Here is a 22394-nt window from a genome sequence, read left to right as displayed (position 1 = left end):
TGGCTGGTCATGGAAGGTGGTGGACGACTGCATCTCGGAACTGCTTCAGCCTGTCAGGTGATTGTACTCCCACATGCTGCTGCAGAGTGCGCAAAATGCTATTATAGCACATGAGAATAAACATGTTTGCCATTGGTCAAACACGGTTACAATAGAAGCCAATTGTGATGACACCTGTTCCTTTTGAAATACTTCCGCTTTGAAAAGGCTGTGTCCTGTTTTATGCTTTGGCTATTTCAACATGGCCCTGGAGGGAAGAGTTGGATGTTACTTTTCCGGAGTACTGGTGAAGACAGGGATGTTGTCAATGAAGCTTGGTTTGATATGGTACCAAGAAACAGGAGTAGAGGTCAATGGCTCTCCCAAACCTGCTCTACCATTCAGTAAGATAATGAGATCCAATTTTGGTCTTGGATCCTTTTCCATTCTCTCCCTATCCCTCCTTGACTCCCGCAAAAAGAAAACTCCACCTCATAGTGCAGCTTTGCTGCTCTTTTCTTTGTCTGTTATTTTTATCCCACAGCAATATCAGCTTTGCTGTGTGACTATTCTAAATGGGATTAATGATGCCCATCGGTGACAAGTGCCCTATGAAAACTGGGAGTCAGTTCAGCTGCTGCTGTAATAATTGTTGAACTGGACTTGGGGTGTTTCAGTCGGCTGAATTTGCAGCCTAAAGGTGTGTTTAGAGGAGGCATCAAAACCCTCAAGTGGGAAACTTAGTATCCTTCTAAGGGTGGATTTACAAGGACAGAGTTCAGTGCTACATTTGCTTTGTAGCTGGTCAAAATGCAAAGGCTTAGTTTTCAGCCAGTGTAATAGTGATATTTACAGTTGATGGTACTTGTTATAAAGCACAAAAGAATGATTTACTAACTAGTGTTATTTGTGGTTTGGAGAAAGAACTTGCCTCTGAGAGTGCGGCATTTTATCAGTGCAAACCAGAACACCAGGTTATTCTGATAAATTTGTTGGGTAAAGTGGTCTAAATTGGAAGGAAATGCATTAAATTAAATTGCTGGAGTCTAGCATCAGATGAAATATTCCCCCCTCCCCCCGCCCCCCACAGGCTATCATGGTGTGGTCCATTTGAGTAGTCGCATTAGATCTTTCATTTCTAAATGATGTCAAGTTTGCCTTTTGAAAGACTTGAGCTCTACACATCCAATTTCAGGAATAAGTGGTTTGTTCAGCAAGCCAAATAGTGCACAGGTGTGCCAGCAATTATGTTTACATATTAGAATTTCTGCATGAATTGAATTGCCTTTATTACTTACATCCTTCACATACGTGAGGAGTAAAAATCTTTGTTACGTCTCTGTCTAAATGTGCAATATGTAGTAATCTGTCTCAAGTTTCTCTCTCAATGATATCTAGACTGTGGTTTGCCTCAGATCTCCAAGTAGAGCCCAGAATTGAAATACAAACTTGTGGCAATCTGGCCATTGTCTGACCTATATCACACTTTTGATCATTCCATTTAACCATATAACCATATACCAATTACAGCACGGAGACAGGCCATCTCGGCCCTTCCATTCCGGGCCAAACACTTAATACTCACCTAGTTCCACCAACCTGCACTCAGGCCATAACCATCCATTCCTTTCCTGTCCATATACCTATACAATGTTTTTTTTTAAATGACAAAATCGAACCTGCCTCTATCACTTCTACTGGAAGCTCGTTCCACACAGCCACCACTCTGAGTAAAGAAGTTCCCCCTCGTGTCACCCCTAAAATCTTTTGCCCCTTAACTCTCAACTCGTGTCCTCTTGTTTGAATCTCCCCTACTCTCAATGGAAAAAACCTATCCACAACAACTCTATCTATCCCCCTCATAACTTTAAATACCTCTATCAAGTCCTCCCTCAAACTCCTATGCTCCAAAGAATAAAGACCTAACCTGTTCAACCTTTCTCTGTAACTTAGGTGCTGAAACCCAGGTAACATTCTAGTAAATCTCTGTACTCTCTCTATTTTGTTAACATCTTTCCTATAATTGGTGACCAGAACTGTACACAATACTCCAAATTTGGCCTCACCAATGCCTTGTACAATTTTAACATTACATCCCAACTCCTATACTCAATGCTCTGATTTATAAAGGCCAGCATACCAAAAGCTCCTTTCACCACCCTATCCACATGAGATTCCACCTTCAGGGAACTATGCACCATTATTCCTAGATCACTCTTTTCTACTGGATTCCTCAATGCCCTATCATTTACCATGTATGTCCTATTTTGATTAGTCCTACCAAAATGTAGCACCTCACACTTATCAGCATTAAACTCCATCTGCCATCTTTCAGCCCACTCTTCTAACTGGCCTAAGTCTCTCTGCAAGTTTTTATTACTTCATTATCCACTACGCCATCTATCTGAGTATTATCTGCATACTTACTAATCCAATTTACCACCCCATAATCCAGATCATTAATGTTTATGACAAACATATCTTTCATTTCTAAAGAGAGCGCAGTAGCTGATAGAGTGTTAATTGAGTCAGATAATTGGTTTTACTTGTGCATTGAGTTGAACATTTTAAGCCTTTATAGTTCTTTGGTTTTCTATGTTTTTTTGATGTTTTAGAGGTATATAAACTTCCTGAGATTTTGACAAGTAACAAATCTGGGTTGTCAATATTTTCTTTCATAAGACCATAAGACATAGGAGCAGAATTAGACCATCTGGTCTGTTGAGTCTGTTCTGCCATTCAATCATGGCTGATTTATTGTCCTTCTCAATTCCATTCTCTTACCTCCTCCCCATGACCTTGGACACCTTTACTCATGAAGAACCTACCAGCTGCAGCTTTAACCACACTCAATGACTTGGCCTCCACAGTTACTTGTGGCAAAGAATTCCACAGATTCACCAACCTCTACCTGAAGAAATTCCTCCTCATCTCTGTTCTAAAGGAATGTCCTTGTATTCTGAAGCTATGACACCTGGTCCTCGATTTCCCCTACTATAAAACCATCCTCTTCATGTCCACTCTATCTCAGCCTTTCAATATTGGATAAATTTCATTGAGATACCCTTTCATTCTTCTAAAGTCCAGCGAGTACAGGCCCAGAACCATCAAGCACTTTGGTTTCCTGGAAGGCTCTTGTAATGGAATACTATAATGCAAGTCTACCAGTTGGGCCCTTGCTACTAAGGATTTGGGTAGCAGTAGAGAGCAAGTTCACATCCAGAAAACTTCATACTTACTATGTAGTGATCGGTGTGCTTGGCTAGTTGCCACTGGCAGCAACTGCTGCCCTAATCTTTCAGTACTACTGTGTGTAAAAACAAAAGGTGATCAAGTGACAATCTTACAGAGAAATTCAGCAGCATTATATACACCTTCACAAGACACACTTTAATATGAAGCAAAATGTTTACCATGGAAAAAAAACTTCCACTCTCAATGAGAGAAGACAAATAGCACCAAATCAACAGCAGTTGTAAATGTTTAGATCCCAAGCTTTGTCATGATCATCAAAGTGTCAATACTACTATTTCTTGTTTATTAATGTGTTCTAGATTCTCGTTGCATTCTCCTCCCTGTGGTTCTTCATCATCTGCACATGCATTTGCAAGAACAGAAGGATCTTATTATGTGTGCACGCATCCTTAGTGCAATGTTTTGTCTCATCAAGAAGGACGGCACTGTGAGTATTGTATATACAGGGCTAACTTGCAGATTTATTTCTGAAGTGGAAGTGGTACACAGGCATTGGAATGGCCTTGCTTGGTTTCTGCTTCATGAAGTAATGGCCAAGTTCAATATTTCTGTTAGAAGTTGAAATACACTTTCTTCTTGTAAGATAAACTACTGACTCATTGAGATGTTACTTAAAAAAGCAGAGCAGAAGTTTTTACTTCCCTCCAGTAAAATGTTAAAAGGACAGAAACTTTTATATTAGCTAACTAATCCAACTAGTCCAAACTGTTATCCAGCATAATGACCCTGAGATGAACTTCTCGTTTCCTGTTTTGTCCATTATTGACACAAATTGCTTCCATATCATCAGTGACATCTACAGTACCTGCTGCTAGAGTTCTCACTTTGTGTTCATCACCTTTTGTCTCAGCTATTTCCACGTTCTTTTGACAGTCTCACACCTCCAAGCTGGATTTCAGTTTATCCAAAATGTGGCTGCCCCTAATTCATTGTATCTCAGATCCTGCCTGCCTATGCTTCACTTTAAAAGCGAACTAACTTTCTGGGTATACAAAACGTTTGTGCCATTCAGGGTCTTATGTGATGTTTTCATCCTTAATAGCATCTGAAAATTAACAGGTTCAAAAAATTGGAAATGCTAGACCTCTTAAGATATTACCTATACACACTGCAAACTTAATTCATAATCAAAAATGTTTGAGCACAAAATTCATTGCATGGTCTCAGGCAAGGTATTCAATGTAAACTTACGTTTCCACTGAATTTGCTACTGCATTCTGTAAACAGTTGTTTTTATATACTTACGCTAGAATTTATACCACACATTTCTTGGCTGTCCTTCAGATGAAGAGCTTAAGTATGTTTCCCTCCATTTTTATTACGTACTTGACAAGTTCCCTAGAGTACGCCTGGGCCCTTTCGCTGGTCACAGCCACAGCAGGGCTGCCCTGAAATGATGTGTTGCCAGGAATCTTGTGTTTTGTTTTTTGAGCAGTCCTGCTTCAGATTTCTCCTGGCTGCTTACCTGTTACGGAGACTTGATTAGCTGAATTAGATCTTATTGGCGCAACAGATCTCGTAATATCTTAATTTGGGTCCTCTCCCAATCTCTGTCACATCTCAGTGCATATTGGGTGAAAGCCATATTCCCTGTACAATTTACTGCTATATCTCGGCACACAAGGTATCTCCGTGAAGTTATTTTTGACCTTTAGACAATGTTTTCTTTTTATTTTTGGATAAATGAACAAGAAATTTTGCCAAGCGATTAGCTAAAATTCTCAGCTGGTTGAATGTTGAAACTATTTATTACTTGTGTCTAAACTGTATTCAGTGGGCATCAATCAAGGTCCCACTGGAATGATCTGAAAAATTGTAATCAATGGTTTCTTCATCTTCTCCAAGCTTGTTTGATTCGGTTACAAATTTATACAAAATACTCCAGGCAATCAATTATAATTAATTAATTAATTAATTAACTGATTAACTAAACAGCCAGTGTGATCTACTTTGCATTTTCTCTTTCTCACATTTACCTTCATTTTTATGATTGATTGCCCATTGCCCACCCAAACATAATTGTTACTGTGATGTGTAATCCCTGAAAAATCTTCAAACCCTCCCATTTTGTCTCTTATTTTTGTTTCAAAATCTCTTATTTAATAACATCTCTATGATAAATTGCCCATGAACTTTCTCTTTTTGACTCAGTTACCCCTATCTTCCGTTGCAAGATATCATTTTCTTTATTCATCAAATTTATTAACACTGTTCAAGTTTACTGTCATTCAGCCATACACATGTATACAGCTAAATGAGACATCATTCATCTAGAGCCAAGGTACAAATCATTGTACGTTTAATCAGACATGGCACATATAGTGTGAATCGCGTTCATATAGTCACAGAATAAGTAGCATGGTTTGAAGATTCAATCATAAACAAGAGGAAATCTGCAGATGCTGGAAATCTAATCAATGCACAAATGCTGAGTTCCTCCAGAATTTTGTGTACTTAGCTTGAAGATTGACAGGTTGACATGGAATAGGAGGTGCAAGTTTACTTGAGACAGTATCATGTTACCGACACTATTATAATGAAATGAGCAGTGATATAAATAAACGTAACAGCAGAAAAAAAAGATGAAAAGTGACCATTGCTGGATGAGAGTGTGTTGGTGAGTTGGAGATGGGTGGGGGGTGTGCGGAGAGTGCGACAGGCAAGCCGTACACATATGCTAGGTTGCATCAGGGTGTTAACAAGTCTAACAGCCTGGGGCAAGAAGTTGTTACCCAGCCTGACAGTTTTGGTTCTAAAGCTGTAGCACAGTCTGCTTGACTGTAGGAGGTCAAACAGTTAGGATGGGAGGGGTCTTTGACAATGCCGGAGGCACTGCTTAGCAGCGATTTTGATACATGTCCTGTGACAATTTCTTTCATGCCATTTGAAAGCAGACTACTACCCGCCTTCAGTGTAGCTTCTCTTTGATTCACCAATGCAATTGCAATTTAATAAATAATTACAAGATCAAATAATGAAGCTAAGTGCAACGGGATGACAATTCAGCCGTTATAGGGAGAAGTCCCTGTCCAAAAGACTGGGTCATTATCTGAGGAATTTGTTGAGTATTTAATGAAAATTTAAAAAAAAGATGTACGCCAAGCTTTTCATCCAAAACATGACCAAGAAATCAATAAAATTTAAATTGCTGTGTATTTATATAAATATGATAGTTTACAAAATGCAATCAGAGTCAAAGTGAGAGCAAACTTGCAGCAAATGACCCCAAGCATTACATTTAAAATGCAACTGAAACCATGTTGAAATTTAATTTTGGGCTTTATTTGTCTTTAGATTGCTGTTACAGTTTCATTTTGCTGTATACTGTGTAATTATAAGATGAGTAACTCAAATTTACTATACTACATAATTATCTTGCATACGCAGTTGAATTTAACAGGGAAAAAATAATCACCTCTGTGCAGACCTTGCAAGCAAGGTTCAAAGAATTAGAATTGTGAACCCCAAAATCTTAGCTGCTCTGATCTGCTCCTCCTCTAACTATTTCAATGGCTCGAATCTAGACAGGTCAGATCCAATAAACATATTTATGTAAAGATCTTTTTAGAAATGAAACTACTACACATCTTCCAGACCATTGTTATTTCAAGTTCAAGGCTTGCTGCCCTGGGAGTATTTAGGATGCATTTAACAGACCCATAGAACCTTCAGGTAATAGATGCAGTTAGGCTCATGTGAGTTGGACTATTGGCTGTACATGAATGATTTTGGCATGGTAGCTTGGTGTTCAGAAGGGATAACATTTCAATTCAAACTGTTCCCCCCTCCCCCACCCCAACCCTTACAACCCTCCATTTCTTGGTCGGGGTCAAGGCCTTGATCATCAAGGACGGGGGCTTTAGAGTCACCAAGTCACCTTCAGCAGAGTTCCCAAAAGAAGATCCTTTGCCCAACCTGGGCTTTCTCTTGTAATAGCAGCACTAAATTATTGACTGCCTCTTTCTTCGATGAACTTCGGAAGGGTCAACATTTAAAGCTGTGGCTGTGTTTGCCTGATTGTATGTCATTCTTTAAATGTTGGGAGTTACAGCATTTAAGTAAAAGAAATGGAGAGAAAACCTGATATTAGCTTGTTTTGCCAATCAAATTAAACATAAGTGCCCCAGTAAATTTGTGATTTCTGTGAGCAATTGACCCTATTGGTTACTTAGTAAATAGATTATTTTAGGAAGATTTCTCAAAGTTTGACCTTCTTCCCTTCTGTGAATGGGACTTTAGGTGGAGCATAGAATAGATAGGTAGAAGATGCTTTATTGGTCCCCAAGGAACTTGCAGTGACACAGTAGCATTACAAGTGCACAGATAGACAAATATTAAAAGAGAAGTAAGAAAGAAAAAAAGAAATAAGTTACCTCAAATAGTCCAGCAGGAGGGGATCATCATTATCCCGGCTATAGGTTGACTCATTTATAGAGCCAAATGGCTGAGAGGAAGAATTACCTCATATTAACACTCTTTGGAGCAGTAAGTGCTCCTTTGTTCAGCCAGGGTGGCATGCAGAGGGTGAGAATAAATGTTTCTTACATTGATTGTGGGTAGGAATTGTACTAGCTTACTTTAATTGTAAGTTAACTGTTTAATTTAACTTTTATAATTAAAAGAAGATTGAAGATAGAACCCGAGCTACTGTCATTGTTTTTGTGTGGCCTTGTGGATTGATTCATGTTTGTTGTGTGATTGTGGAATGTCAGCACGTAAGTTGAACAATGTCATGGTGATAGTGTGGGAGTTTTATTGTACCTGCATTGAATGTTAGACCAGGAGGACGGTGTTGCATGGGAGAAAGATCCATTCATTCCTCACAAAGATGCTTCTTTCCATGTGATCTACTCTTGTAACTTCCGACACATCATTAATCCTTGAGCAGTAAAATAAAATGTAGGCATCATAATCAGACCTTTCACCATATTATTTTCTTATTTAAACTGACTTGTATCTGACCTAAATGAGTGAAAATAAATCAATCGCTCATTAAGAAGGGACCCAAAAGATAAAATGCGTCTCATGCAACAGACTATTGTAAATGGCGTCTTTACTACACAATGTACATTAGCTCTTTAAGCTTATTATTCAATGAGTGTTCATTTTCATTGCCTTTTTCAGACACAGTAGCGGGGGGGATCAGGTTGTACTGAAGCTAAATTGCAAACGAAAATTCATCAAAACCCTATTTACTTTAAAAAGACGCAGTTTGTTGTGGCATATTAGCTTGGAGCAGAAAATAAACTGCCGTAGAGACTCGGCAGGTTGGGCAGCATCTGTGAAGGCAAAGAAATGGTCAGCATTTTGAGTTGAGATCCTGTATCGAGAGTGGTCATAACCCGGATTGTTGGCTGTGGCTTTGCTTTCAGAGCTGCTGCTCGGCTCACTGACTTCCTCTCAGTTTTCTTGTTGCTCACTTCTTTGATTGAGCTGGCTTGTAAGTGCAAAGTGGATTGACTTGACACCAACTGTAATCGATGTTATCATTTAGGAGAAGACTGTTTCTGAGGAGGTGGATATGCTTGTGGACAGCTTGTTGGGTATGTTGCTGAGAACAATATTAGAAATCAGCAACAGGCCACAGCCCTCCGGACCCACAATTCGTTTGCAGTTTCAGGATGTGACTGTAAGTATATTCATCAAAAGTAATGTAGCAACAGCTAGTTCCTATTGTGTTTTTCATGCTTTAGTAGGTGTTTAAGCCTTTCATGAAAGTAGCTTAAAACTATACACTACAATTGACATTGTACACTTATCACAAAATAAATTTATTTCACTTTACAACTTTGCACTTTGGCCACCTAGTTATATACTTTTACAATTCAGACCTGTGTTGTACTACTGTAAAATATTTCTGGTACTATTATTTTTGCAAAAAAACGCATACACAAGTGGGTAAAACTTAACCATTTTTGTTTCAGATCTATGAAATTTATATTTTCAAAACTTTCTTCCATCATGTCTGAGATAAAAGCTAGCTACAAATCATTTATATTTTGTCTGTCTTTATCTGTCTATCTACACTTCTCCCATTTCTCTCTTCCTTGTGATATGTATCCCTCCTGCTTTTCCTGTACCCGTCTCTCCACTCCCCAGCCAGGTTCACATCAAATCAGGAACACCAGCTACAATGACAGAGGAGAGATCTGCAATACAAGAAGCCTTTGAAACTTCAGCAACCATTTAGCCTGAGAAGAAGTTTTCTTTTAGATTTGTGTGGGAACACATTAACAGGAGTGGACCACTCAGCTCCTGGAGCTTTGTCAGACATGTCCTCAGACTGCAGCCGTTGTGCTCTTCCTGATAGCCCTGGATTCTCTTGTCCAACAAAAATCTATTAAATTCATGTTTTTCCTTTTTTTTGGAGGAGTGGGTTAATCACATTTTAGATTTCATTTTCAGTTTCTATGCAACATTCCTTACTACTTAAATTTCAATATAGTCTAGTTTGAATTTTAACATAACGTTTTCTTGTTCTGTGTTTCCCCACCAGAATAAGTGTTATGCAGTCACAACCGTAAACATTTTCTCTAAATCTTCATTGTTCCTTTATTCCTTAATTATTTAATTAAACAATAGGTATGCATTCATTATATATGTAAACATCCTGGGAATGAAACCTATGGTAAAAAAAAGAGGCACGATAAACACTTAACAGGTCAAATAGCGTTTATGGAAACAGTGGTAACATCAATGCTCTCTCAATAGAAGATACATTCCCAATCTGAAACTTACTTTTATATCTGCTATTGACTTGCCTCAGAATTTCCAGCAGTTTTGTTTTTATTGCATATTAAGAAGTACTGAAGTTGGAAAAACTCTGGAATTTAAAAAGCGTACTTATTTTCCAATTGAAGTTCAGCACTAGATATCAGTAATTGTCTTGCTAAATCACTGTATTTCACTAATCACAACTAGTTCAAAGGTTTGCCACATAGTTCAATTACTTAATTCTTCAGTGTTGCTCCTCTTTTAAAGGGTCAAAGTAAATTTATTATCAAAGTACATATATGTCGCCATATGCAACCCTGAGATTCATTCCCTTTTAATTCTTTTAGTTCTCTCATAACTTCTAGATATCATTACTTATAATTAAGCATTAACTACTCTCAATGAACTTAGCCAGGGGTTGATGTACCAAGTTTTTCTCCATGTTCCTGACTCTGTCTAACATGATCATTATTTTCCAGAGCTGTTGCTACCTTTTTATGCACTTGCTTGCATACCTCACAAATATCGCTTTGATTTTATTGCCAAATGTGTGGCTATAAATTCTTTATTTTCCTTATCCTTACTTTCAAAATTATTTAACCTCCTACCCTTGTGATTATTAGGATAGCTGTGTCCACAGATTCTGGCATCTTTATCTACTTGTTCTGTACCCTGGGTTGGTGGGATAGTTCACAAACATTGTAAAGTTCTATCAGTTATGTTCAATTTATCAATACTAGACAGGTCACCAGTCTTCAGCCTGAAATCTGTTTCAGCTATATCTCCATGTAGCAACTGACCAGGTATCTAAATGTGAATGTGACCACTTCACATCTCAACATGTTTCTTTGTCTCCTCCTCCCCCTCACACTACACTGGTATCAGGAATTGACCTGGGTAATCTGATATTACCAATTCAAGTTGCATTTATGACAGGAGGCTATCACGATATCACATATTTATCAAGAATTTCGTAACTCAGGCACAGTTTGGTTAGGTTATAAGTAAATGAATGTACTGCATGCTACATCTGTACATTTTCACTGTACCCATCAGGTTATTTGTGAATATTTATCTCCTTCCAAAGTTGTGCATTGATCAACCTTTGGCAGAGTGTGGCCTACTAAAGAAGAAAAAAAATAGTTCAATCATTTTGGGTTAGTTTGGTGAATTCAAAGTTATCAGCTAAAACTTGAAAGCAAAACATGAGTAAATAATCTGGACTGGCATTTCAGTGCAATAGGGAGTGATTGCTCTATTTGAGATAATCACATTCAAAGGACAATATTATATCAGATGGATAAAGACCATAGACCATAAAATGTAGAAGCAAAATTCGGCCAGTTGGCACATTGAGTCTGCTCTGCAATTTCTTCATGGCTGATCAATCTTCCCTCTCAGCCCCAATATCCTGCCTTCTCCCTGTTTCCCTTCATGCCCTGACCTATCCAGAATCTGTCAAACTCTGCCATGAATAGATGTCGACTTGGCCTCCACAGCTGCCTGTGGCAACAAATTCCACATGCTCACCACTCTCTGGCTGAATCTATAGGTTTATCTGCTGACATTATTAAATAAAAAAGCTCTCAAGCATCTCTTAACAAATAGACTTCCTTCAAGCAATGACAAAAAGAATAACTACTTTATGTTGCAGTTTATAAGATTCTACTTTTCCCAAACATCTACCCTTCCAATCGCGTGAGGATGCGAATACACATGCCTCGTGCTGAATAAAGTCTTCTTCACATCTTATTTTTCCTAAGTTCGGTTGCTTTTGCATTTAGAGCTGTTAAACACCAGAGATGATGGTATTTATCACACGAGAAATAGACTCAAATTTCAGTATAATTAAATAAAAACTAGGAAATCCTATTAGAAACATTATCCAGTTTTACAAAAATGATCATTGAGTGAAATATAAGATAAAAACCATGCTGGAAATGCCCACTCGGTCAGGCGATATCTGTGAAGAACAAAATCAGTTACATTTCGTAAGTGCTAAGCTCATAATTTGGCCACTGGGTGAAAAGTGGACACCTTCATTCTTATACTGTGATGTTCAAATAACTGCATGTTCTATTCAAATGAAAATTAATTTTGTTCATCTTTTTATGAGCAAGATAAAGCAAAACAATATGAAAATAATCAAATTTGAACTAAAACATTTAAGTCATAAATACACGTGTGTGTTTCATAGTTTTCTAAGTTAGCACTTTGCAGGTTACGTTATAGCACATGGCAGACCCTGCACCCTTCTTCTGTAAGGCAAGGAGTGAGGGGGTTCTTATGATACTGGTCTTATTCTCACAGTCTTTCATTATTTTTTGACAATCTGGAAGAGACTCGGTCTCCTCCAAGTATGAGGTCAACTAGTGGTTCGCAAGTTGCACCATAATTGGTATTTTTATTTCAGTTTCATTAATTACCCACAGGCACTCAACATGAAAGCTCTCTTGTAGATCTTGGAATCACTCTAAGATTGATACCTTCTTGATTAGTTAGTGTGTTAAAGGTTATGGGGAGAAGGCAGGAGAAAAGGCCTGGGGGGGTAAAAAATCAGCCATGATGGAATGACAGAGTAGACACGATAGGCAGAATGGCCTAAACCTGTCTATATCATATGGTTTTATCCCCCTTGTAATTTTATGTACTTCTGTTAAGAAACACCTCATCCTGCTCCATTACAAAGATAATGAACCCAGCCTATCGAGTCTCGCAGTTATATGATTGCACGTTTTTGAGGAGCCTGTACACATTTCAGTGCTGACACTGTTATTGCCTAGATGCCTGCAGGACTGGTAACTTGTTCTGTTTCTGTTTGTTTCTGACAGGGGGAGTTTGTGGCTTGCCTGCTTGCTCTGCTCAGGCAGATGACAGATAAACATTATCAACAATTTCTGGAGCACTTCACCAGCAAAGATGATCTCAGGGTGAGTCAGCTGCATTTGTCTGAACAAATACATTGATCTGTCAATTAGCAGAGCAGTGAATAAATACTGAATTACTCTTTTTTCGCCTTACTGGTCTATAATAATTGTATTCACAAGATACTTAGAATTCAAGTATATTCCTTTTCAATGTTCCTCATCTATTTGAGATATTCTTCAAATATAAAAAAACAATATTTCATTGTATGGAAGGTAAAGTGACATTGGGGAGCAGAGAGATTGAAACCACACAGAGGATACCAAGGGAGTGAAGAAGAATTTGAATGCAGTTATTTAAATAAAAGGCACAATAAAATCCCACTGAGCCCAGTCACTGCAAAGTGCTCCTCACTGGTATCTGATTACATGCATAATCACACAAATATGTGAAAACAAGCTGACATAGTTCAGGCATGAAAAGCTTTCAGCCTATGGCCTAGTTAATTCCATGGCCATCTCTGCGTAAGTCCCGTCTCGTCGGCACAATGGACACAGAAATGTCAGGCCTGTGACATTTAGTTAGAAAGGAGTGAACAGAGTGTTCTTGTGAAAATGAGAGCTATCAGGATAAACTTTAGGAAAGAAATCCCTGCTAATTGCCATCTGTTTCCCTTCAGCTCATGAATTAATATTGCTCTGTGTTGCACTGGGTTATGAGCTGGAGATATCAACGTAGGTCATGAGCAAATCGGCAGTGCTTCTACTGATCAAAGACATGAGATAGTTCAGATCTTGGAATCTGGAACAACAAACCAAACACTGGCAGGAACTCAGCAGGACAGACAACATCTCTGGGGGGTTGGGGGTGGGCATGGACAGTCGACATTTTGGGTAGTGTCCAATTCAGTCCAGATGCAGCAGATCAACCCAAAACATTAATTGTCCATTTCCCTCCATGGTTCCCGAGTTCTGATTTCCTCCAGCATTTTGTGTGTTGCTCCTACTGAATGGCAGCTGTCTAAAATCCCGAATTACAGCTACCAGCATGGGCCCCTTGGCAGGTGGTGATATGATCACAGAGAAAAAAACATTTCCTTGCCCACTTTAGTATCTCTGTGACATTTGGCTATGATGGGTAGATTAAGTGTAACGTGGTGCTGGTGGGTGATTAGTCCTTAACTTCACCTTGGACGCACTCAATTGTTTGGCATGACCACTGATTAAACTGATTACTTGCAAGAATGGATCTAGCGGCTGTGAATCACTGTGGACAGCAGCAGAAATGTGTTCCATGATAATCGGCATCCACGATTTCTAGTGTTTCTCACTGCCCAGCAATATCGTGAAACTGGAGTTTAAATTTCTAGTATTTCTCACTCCCCACTGATATTGTGAAGCTGGTGTTGAGTGAGAGCACACAAGCTCACTCTAAGTGCGACGGAAATCAGGTGTATCTAAAAATGAGCTTACTCATTGAAACTTCAATGGACGATAACTTACATAGAATACAGCGTAAACTGTGTTGTAGACAGAGCTAAATGATCCCACAAATACTATGCCATGAAAGCTTTGCATGCCTTGCCACATTCAGTCCTGAGCAGAGCTGCGTAATTAAATAATTTTATAAAAACCAATGGGATGAGAAAAGGTCCTGGTCACCACCCAACTCACAACACTGGAGCCGAGAAAGAAAGATCAAAGGATGGTTCTGCGGCATATGGTCAACAGCAGCCTTCAGTTGTGGCGCCAAAAACTCTGCTACCACTCAGGCTTTGCTAATAGAATCAGATTTCATATCACTGGCATATGTTGTCAAATTCATTGTTTTGCAGCAGCAGTGTATTATGATACATAATAATAAAAAACTATAGATTACAATAAGAAATAGATTTTTTTTTAAAATAAAATTTTTGCAAATTGCAAAAGGAGAGCAAAGGAAGAAAATAAAAATAGTGAGTTAATTGTCCATTCATAAATCTGATGGCAGAGGGGATGAAATTGTTCCTAAACCATTGTATCTGTCTCTTCAGGCTCCTTTACCACCTCCTTGATAGTAGCAATGAGAAGAGGACCTGCCCTGGGTGGTGGGGGTCCTTAATGATGGATGTTGCCCTTTTGGAAGATATTCTTGATGTTGGGGAGGCTAATGTCCAAGAAGAGCAGGGTGAGCTGCCTCAGTATCTGTTGCCCACTGGCACTTGTATCCACTGTGATGAGAGGGTGATCATGGCTAGAATCAACTCCTGCCAAAGTGAGGACCTGGACCCAGTTTGTTTATTGCCACAATGGGTTTACAGTGAGTGCAATCTCACTGGCTCTCTACTTGGCCTTGGGTCACATGGGGAATAGTAATACCTACATCAGGTAGCTGTTTATTGAATACAGCTCTGCGTTCAGCACAATTATGCCCTCAGTTCTAATCAAGCTCCAAATCCTGGGCCTCTGTGCCTCCCTCTGCAACCGGATCTTTGACTTCCTCACTGGGAGACCATAGTCTGTGTGGATCAGAAATAACATCTCCTGCTTGCTGACACCTCAATGATGTGTGCTTCACCCAGTGCTCTGTAGCCTACACATGATTGTGTATCTCGGCACACATCAAACAACTGAGCCTGAGTGATATGAGCAGACTTGCTATTAAGGCCAAAGAATTGACTGTGGACTTCAGGAACTAAGTTGAGGGAACACATGCCAGTCCTCATTTGAGGGATCAGCAGTGGAAAAGGTGAGCAGTTTCAAGTTCATGAGAGTCAACATCGATGAGGATCTTATCCTGGGCCCAACAGAAAGATGCATTTACAAAGGACGCATGACAGCGGCTATATTTCATTAGGAGCTTGTGGAGATTTGGTATGGCACCAAAGACTCTCACAAATTTCTATAGATGTATTGCGGAGAACCTTCTTACTGAGTTGGTTGCATCACCATCTGATATGGAGAGGCCACTGCACAGGACAGGGGGAAGAAAGCACAGAAAGTTACAAACTCAGACAGCTTCATCATGGGCACCAGCCTCCCAGCATCCAGGACACCTTCAAAAGGCGATTCCTCAGAAAGGCGGCATCCATCACCCAGGAAGTGTCCTCTTCCCATTGCGATGATCAAGGAGGTAGAGGAGCATGAAGACATACAATAATGATTCAGGAGCAGTTTCTTCCCCTCCGCCATGTTATTTCTGATGGGCACTGAACCCATGAACACTACCTCAGTATTTTTTTCTTTCTCTCTTTTTTAAATATATACTTGTTTTAATTTATGGATTTTATTATTTTGTATTACAATGTACTGTTGCCACAAAACAACAAATTTGGTGACGTATGCCAGTGATATTAAACCTGATTCTGATTCCATGATACTGATTTTGCAACTTCTGCAGCTTTTTTCAATCCTGTGCAGTGGGCCCCTCCTTATCAGACTATGATGCAACCAGTTTGAATGCTCTCCATGGTATATCTATAGAAATATGCTTGAGTCTTTGGTGACATGCCAATTCTCCTCAAACTCTGAATGAAGCCCTTGTCATGGCTTCTTTGTAATCACATCAATATGTTGGGTCCAGAGTAGAACTTCAGCCATGTTAACACCCAGGAGCTTGACTTCCCTTTCCTGATCTCCACAATCGATTCCTCGGTCTTGCTGATGAATCTGCTCACTTCAGTCTTGCTCAGCCTAAGTTTTGCCAGGGTTGTTCAATTCTAGTCCTCATCACATCCTTGGTCAAACAAGAAAAAAGTACTGAATTCTGTTAGGCCCTTGACATCAAGCAATATTTGCTAAGTATATTACCAAGGTCACTTCGGAGTTAGTAGGATATAATTCGTTGAAATTAATATATATATCTTTGTTTTAAAAGGATTTTCTGCTGCAGATTTTTACAGTGTTTAAGATTCTAACAAGGCCGGAGATGTTTCCAAAAGACTGGACGATAATGCGCTTGGTTACAAACAAGTAAGATCCATAATTTAAGATGCTCGTGGCAGTGCTTGTATGACCGTTGTATATGAGCTCTTGAGCGCTGACGTTACATTAAACATTTTGCTCTTCAGAGTTAAATGAATGAGACCAATCCTGAAATATCCAAAGTAATTATTACCTTTAGGAATTTGATATTCAAAAAATGTGGTTCCTCTTATCATAATAGAGTTTCATTTTCCTGAAATTTGCCAGGGAAAATGGACAAGAGATCTTAGCATTAAGGAGAAAGGTGGACAATACTTCTAAATTAGAGCTATTTTATAACTTCTTCCCTAGTACATATTGCAGTATTTGATTTATCCTCCTCACTATATTCTGGAACAAATCTCACAAATCAGAATCAAGAGTAAGTTCCCACTAATGAAAACTTAATGCTATAATACATGATAGATTCATTATGTGAGGTATTTCAGAGGAATCTTGTTAAAACACAATCCAATATATATTATTCCTGGGAATAGTGCTTTGGGACTTCACAGTTTAGCTATCTTGTTCATCTGGCCAATAAACCAAAAAATTAAGTGTGTTTGAAAATTTAAACATGTGTTGTCTCTGGACTTGTTGCATACTGTAGTTGTGCCGAGGCTGTTGGCTGTGCAAGTGATTGACTTAAACATTAGTAATATACAATACTGCAAGTCCAGTTCACTGTTGAGATTGATGGCGGGGGAGTTGCGTTGCCCTGGTTGTGGTGCTGACTAGGCCATCATCACGTGGGATCGCTTGTTGCAGCCATCCAGGGGAGGCAGTGTTGGGGAGAGCAGAGGTCCTTGCAGGTGCACTGGAATCTGCACTGGTTTGGGTGTTGGCCCCTCCTGTTGGTGCCCTCCAGTATTTGATTGGTGCTGGTTTCCAGTGTTCGCTCGGTGCTGCCCTCCAGTGTTTGCTTAAGAGAAGAATAGTCTGTACCAGGACAGCATCGCATATACCATTAATCTACAGGCCATTCCACTGGGGCTTGGGCAATTTACTTTCCTGTGGCTGTTTGTTTTCTATATCCTATATGTATCCTATATGTGTTATGTGCTGTGTGCTGTTGGTAATGTTTTGCATCTTGGCCCCAGAAGAATTCTATTTTGCTTGACTATATTCATGTCTGGTTGAATGATAATTAAACTTGAATTAGAATTTCGTAAGGGGTGGATAATCTGTTCCGACTATTTACAGCACAGTTAAAGTTCATTCCCAGTAATGAAATGGCTCTTTTCAAAATCACTGTTCATATCTCAAGCATCATTAACAGTGGTAAACACAAAGTACACTGTAGATGCTGTGGTCAAAGCAACACGTACAATACACTGGAGGAACTCAGCAGGTTGGGCAGCATCCGTGGAAACGAACAGTCAGCGTTTTGCGCCAGGACCCTTCGTCAGGACTGAAGAGGGAGGGGGCAGGGGCCCTATAAAGAAGGTGGGGGGAGGGTGGGAAGGAGAAGGCTGGTAGGTGCCAGGTGAAAAACCAGGAAGGGGAAAGATCAAGGGGTGGGGGAGGGGATTGGCAGGGTAGAAGATGGCAGAATCATGAGAGAGGTGATAGGCAGCTGGAGGAGTTCGTCAATTCCATCGACTTTGCCTCTAACTTCCACCCAGCCTTCAAATTGACTTGGTCCATCTTGGACAATTCTCTCCCCATTCTCGATCTCTCGGTTTCCATCTCTAGAGACAGACTGTTCACTGACATCTTCTATAAACCCACTGACTCTCATAACTACCTCAATGATACCTCTTCCCACCCTGCCAAATGCAAAAATGCTATTCCCTATTCCCAGTTCCTCCGTTTCTGCCACATCTGCTCCAAGGATGAGGCTTTCCATTCCAGGACATCTCAAATGTCCTCTTTCTTTAAGAATCGTGGTTTCCCTTCTGCCGTCATCAATGATGCCCTCACCCGCATCTCCTCCATTTCCCACACTTCGGCCCTTACCCCATCCTCCCGTCACCACAACAGGGACCGAGTTCCTCTTGTCCTCACCTACCACCCCACCAGCCTCCAGATCCAGCATATTATCCTCTGCAACTTCCACCACCTTCAAAAGGACCCCACCACTAAGGACATCTTTCCCTCCCTACCCCTCTCTGCTTTTCGCAGGGATCGTTCCCTCCGCGACTGCCTGATCCACACATCCCTCCCCACAGATCTTCCACCTGGTACTTATCCCTGCAAGCATAAGTGCTACACCTGTCCCTACACCTCCTCTCTTACCACCATTCAGGGCCCAAAACAGTCCTTCCAGGTGAGGCAACACTTCACTTGTGAGTCTGTTTGGGTCATCTATTACATCCGGTGCTCCCGGTGCGGCCTCCTCTACTTCGGTGAGACCTGATGCAGATTGGGGGACTGCTTCGTCAAGCACCTCCGCTCCATCCACAACAACAGACAGGATCTCCCGGTTGCCACCCACTTCAACTCTGCTTCACATTCCCATTCAGATATGTCCATATATGGCCTCCTCTACTGCTATGATGAGGCCAAACTCAGGTTGGAGGAGCAACACCTCATATACCGTCTGGGTAGTCTCCAGCCTCTTAGCATGAACATTGACTCCTCGAACTTCCGATAACTCCCTCCCTCTCCCTTCCCCCATCCCAGTTTCACTCGGTCTCCTCTCCAGCTGCCTGTCACCTCTCTCATGATTCTGCCACCTTCTACTACACATAGTACTTTCCCCTTAGATTCCTCCTTCACCTTTCCTGCCTATCCCCTCCCTGCTTCCCCTCCCCCACCCCTTGATCTTTCCCCTTACTGGTTTTTCACCTGGCACCTACCAGCCTTCTCCTTCCCACCCTCCCCCCACCTTCTTTATAGGGCCCCTGCCCCCTCTCTCTTCAGTCCTGACGAAGGATCCCGGCCTGAAACAGTGACTGTTCGTTTCCACGGATGCTGCCTGAACTGCTGAGTTCCTCCAGCGTGTTGACAGCAGTAAACCATCTACCTTGAGCTATCAATTTACATGCGGTCTTTGTCATGTATGAACGCACATTCCTCCTCCAGAGGCATCTATGATGGACCTGCTACTTGGCACTGTGTTCATCCAACTCCTTTGTAGTTAATCCAGCCAGTGGCTCTTTCTCCTGCTCTTGCACTGCTACCCATGATGTCCCTCAGGCACTGATTTCTGACTATTTGAAAACGTGTTCCAGCCCAAGATATTTGTGACGCCATGCAACTCCACGTCATTCCTAACTGTCCCAACCCCTTCACAGTAAGTAAGCGTCAGACAACTTGGCTGATGTTTACTAGAAAAGCAGAAATTCCTCCCAAGTATATTTGGGGAGCATTTCTGGTAATGGGAGACTGAATTAGTGGTCATAGGTGTATGATCATTGCTCATAAATGAAATAGGAAATTGAGGGGCAGTCTCATTACCTTGGGGGGGGCAGTTAGAATTTGGAACCCTGCCAAAGGGAGTAGCTAATGTGATGAATATCTGCATAAAAGGGAAGCTGGTTAATCACACAAGGTGAAAGTAATTGAAGCATTTAAAGACAGGTTGCAACAGTGCTGAACAACGAAGCTGTTGTACACCATATGTAATTTTATATCCTAATTGAGCCCTGTAGTCTTGTACAGTAATATTGAGTTCCTTTTAATCCAATCGACCCTAAAGTCATGGAGTTGTGAATGATACCTCTGGTCTGTGCAGCAGTTTCTTTCATGATCTCCAGCAAAGCATAGTCATCAGTCTGGAATTATGTGCTGCTCCTTTGGGCATACACTTTTCTGCATTCTTTCCTTGTAACTGTTAAGTTTTTCCCTTTGTTTATCGAGTTTCCTTCAGTGTTGAATTTGGTTCCAATACCCTTTTAAATCTGGTTTTCTAATCCAAAGAGAACAACCAAAGGCTGTCCAGGGTCTTTGCAGAACTGAAGTTCATATCGGATACCATTTCAGTAAATCTCTTCCAGCAAAGTTTCTTCAAGATCCTAAAGATCTTACCAGCAACCAGAAGTAACTCAAACCTCCGTCCAAGACCTAAGCATTCTTTTACAAAGTTCAGACATTTATTAAAATTATTACCAAGACTTGAAGCTATTTTGACTGTTTTGGTGACCAAATTTGCAGTTCACTTATCTAGAATGATAACTTCAAGATAAGTTTTGACAAATTTTATAACTGGAAATGAAACTCTGGTTGTGTCAACCTAAGTTGCCGTTATGTAGAGCAAACTAGCTACTTGACAAAAAGTTTCTTAAGCTTGAATTTGGGTCAGCAAAGCAACTGTGTAATCTTTAAGCAGAATTTTACAGATGCATGTTCTAGATCTAGAAAGTTTACTGGAGAAAATTTACTCAGTTTGTATCCCCTATGAAGAACTTCAGACGTGAAATAAAAATAGAGAATGCTAAAAATTTTGCACAGATTCAACACTATCCTTGGAGAGAAAATGAGTTTACCTTTCAGGATTCATCATATCGGTCTCTCACGGAAACTACCTGAATGACCTGCGAAGCATTTCCAACATTCTCTGTCAGGATTTCTGCTTAATCTTCCCCCTTTAGCTATTGGAGCAAGAAAACAGACAATGCCATAGGAGACTTTGGATTGAGTCATGGGGAAATGGGGTGGCACCATAGCTTAGCTTTGTTAGCACAACGCTTTACAGTGCATGTGACCTGGGTTCAATTCCTACTGCTGCCTGAAAGGAGTTTGTACGTTTCCCTGTGACCACTTGAGTGATCCTGTTTCCTCTCACTTTGGTCATTGTAGCTGTCGACATGGCTCGAAGGGCTGGCAGGGCCTGTTCCATACTGTCTCCCAATAAATACATAACATTCTTAAAGATATGAAGTAGTCAAATTGGAACTAGAAAGAGAATGTACAGCTGTTGCGTAAGGGGTTGCTAAATAGTCACCCAACAAATTTGGGAAATTAATGACTTTTAAGTCAAAACTACTCTGTAGTTATACCTAGATATTTCAACAAATATAAGCACTGATTAAAATGCGAAACATGACATGGCTGCAGCTGATATTTTTTTAATGTACGCAGTTGCAAATTGAGTATGGTTTCAGATGCTGATCCCTGCTTTTCTCCTCTTACAGTGTGATCATCACTACAATCCTGTATCTCTCAGATGCACTTAGAAAGAACTTTCTAAATGAAAGCTTTGACTTCAAGGTAAGGTGATTTTAATTGAATTGCACTCTGTTGCCTGCTGCTTATTGGCTAATGTGCATTTGACCATTGACCCAATTTTGATTTCAGCTCTATTCAATCTAGTTCAGTTAGCTGCTGAGCAGATACTGCAGTAAATAATCTTGTTTAAGGTGATTTATTCATTGTTACTGCTCCTGTGAGGGAGACTTTTCAAGGCCATATTAAACTCTATTGGAAGTAATAATTCTGGGAGAACTAACAGAATTTGCAAGAGCATATTTAGCTTGCTCAGGATGGGTGAAACTCTGCTGCAGGAGGACTGGTGTCTATTCCAAACTTGACAACCTGAATTTAATAGGAGAAAGTTTGAAGTTGCATGAGTAATCTGCCCTAAGAGCCAGGTAATTTATTTTATCTATAAATGTTTCAAGAGACTTAATGAGTTATACGGGACTTGTAGATGGAGGGATGATACTTTCCCTTTTTTCTGGAATGTCTAAAAGCAGG

General features: G+C 40.2%; 1 protein-coding gene across 1 annotated transcript in view; it reads left to right on the top strand.

The window, feature by feature from the left end:
* dock4 (dedicator of cytokinesis 4) overlaps window positions 1–22394 on the top strand; it is a 370374-nt gene that overhangs the window by 229592 nt on the left and 118388 nt on the right. Inside the window, exons 24-28 of the mRNA XM_059978246.1 lie at window positions 3534–3661; window positions 8729–8863; window positions 12780–12878; window positions 16669–16763; window positions 21833–21908. Coding sequence (XP_059834229.1) covers window positions 3534–3661; window positions 8729–8863; window positions 12780–12878; window positions 16669–16763; window positions 21833–21908 — 533 coding nt within the window. The remainder of the gene's footprint in view (window positions 1–3533; window positions 3662–8728; window positions 8864–12779; window positions 12879–16668; window positions 16764–21832; window positions 21909–22394) is intronic.

The sequence above is a fragment of the Hypanus sabinus genome, chromosome 8, assembly GCF_030144855.1.
Source record: "Hypanus sabinus isolate sHypSab1 chromosome 8, sHypSab1.hap1, whole genome shotgun sequence".
NCBI classification, from domain to species: domain Eukaryota; kingdom Metazoa; phylum Chordata; class Chondrichthyes; order Myliobatiformes; family Dasyatidae; genus Hypanus; species Hypanus sabinus.
This window is presented reverse-complemented; position numbering and strand designations above follow the sequence as displayed.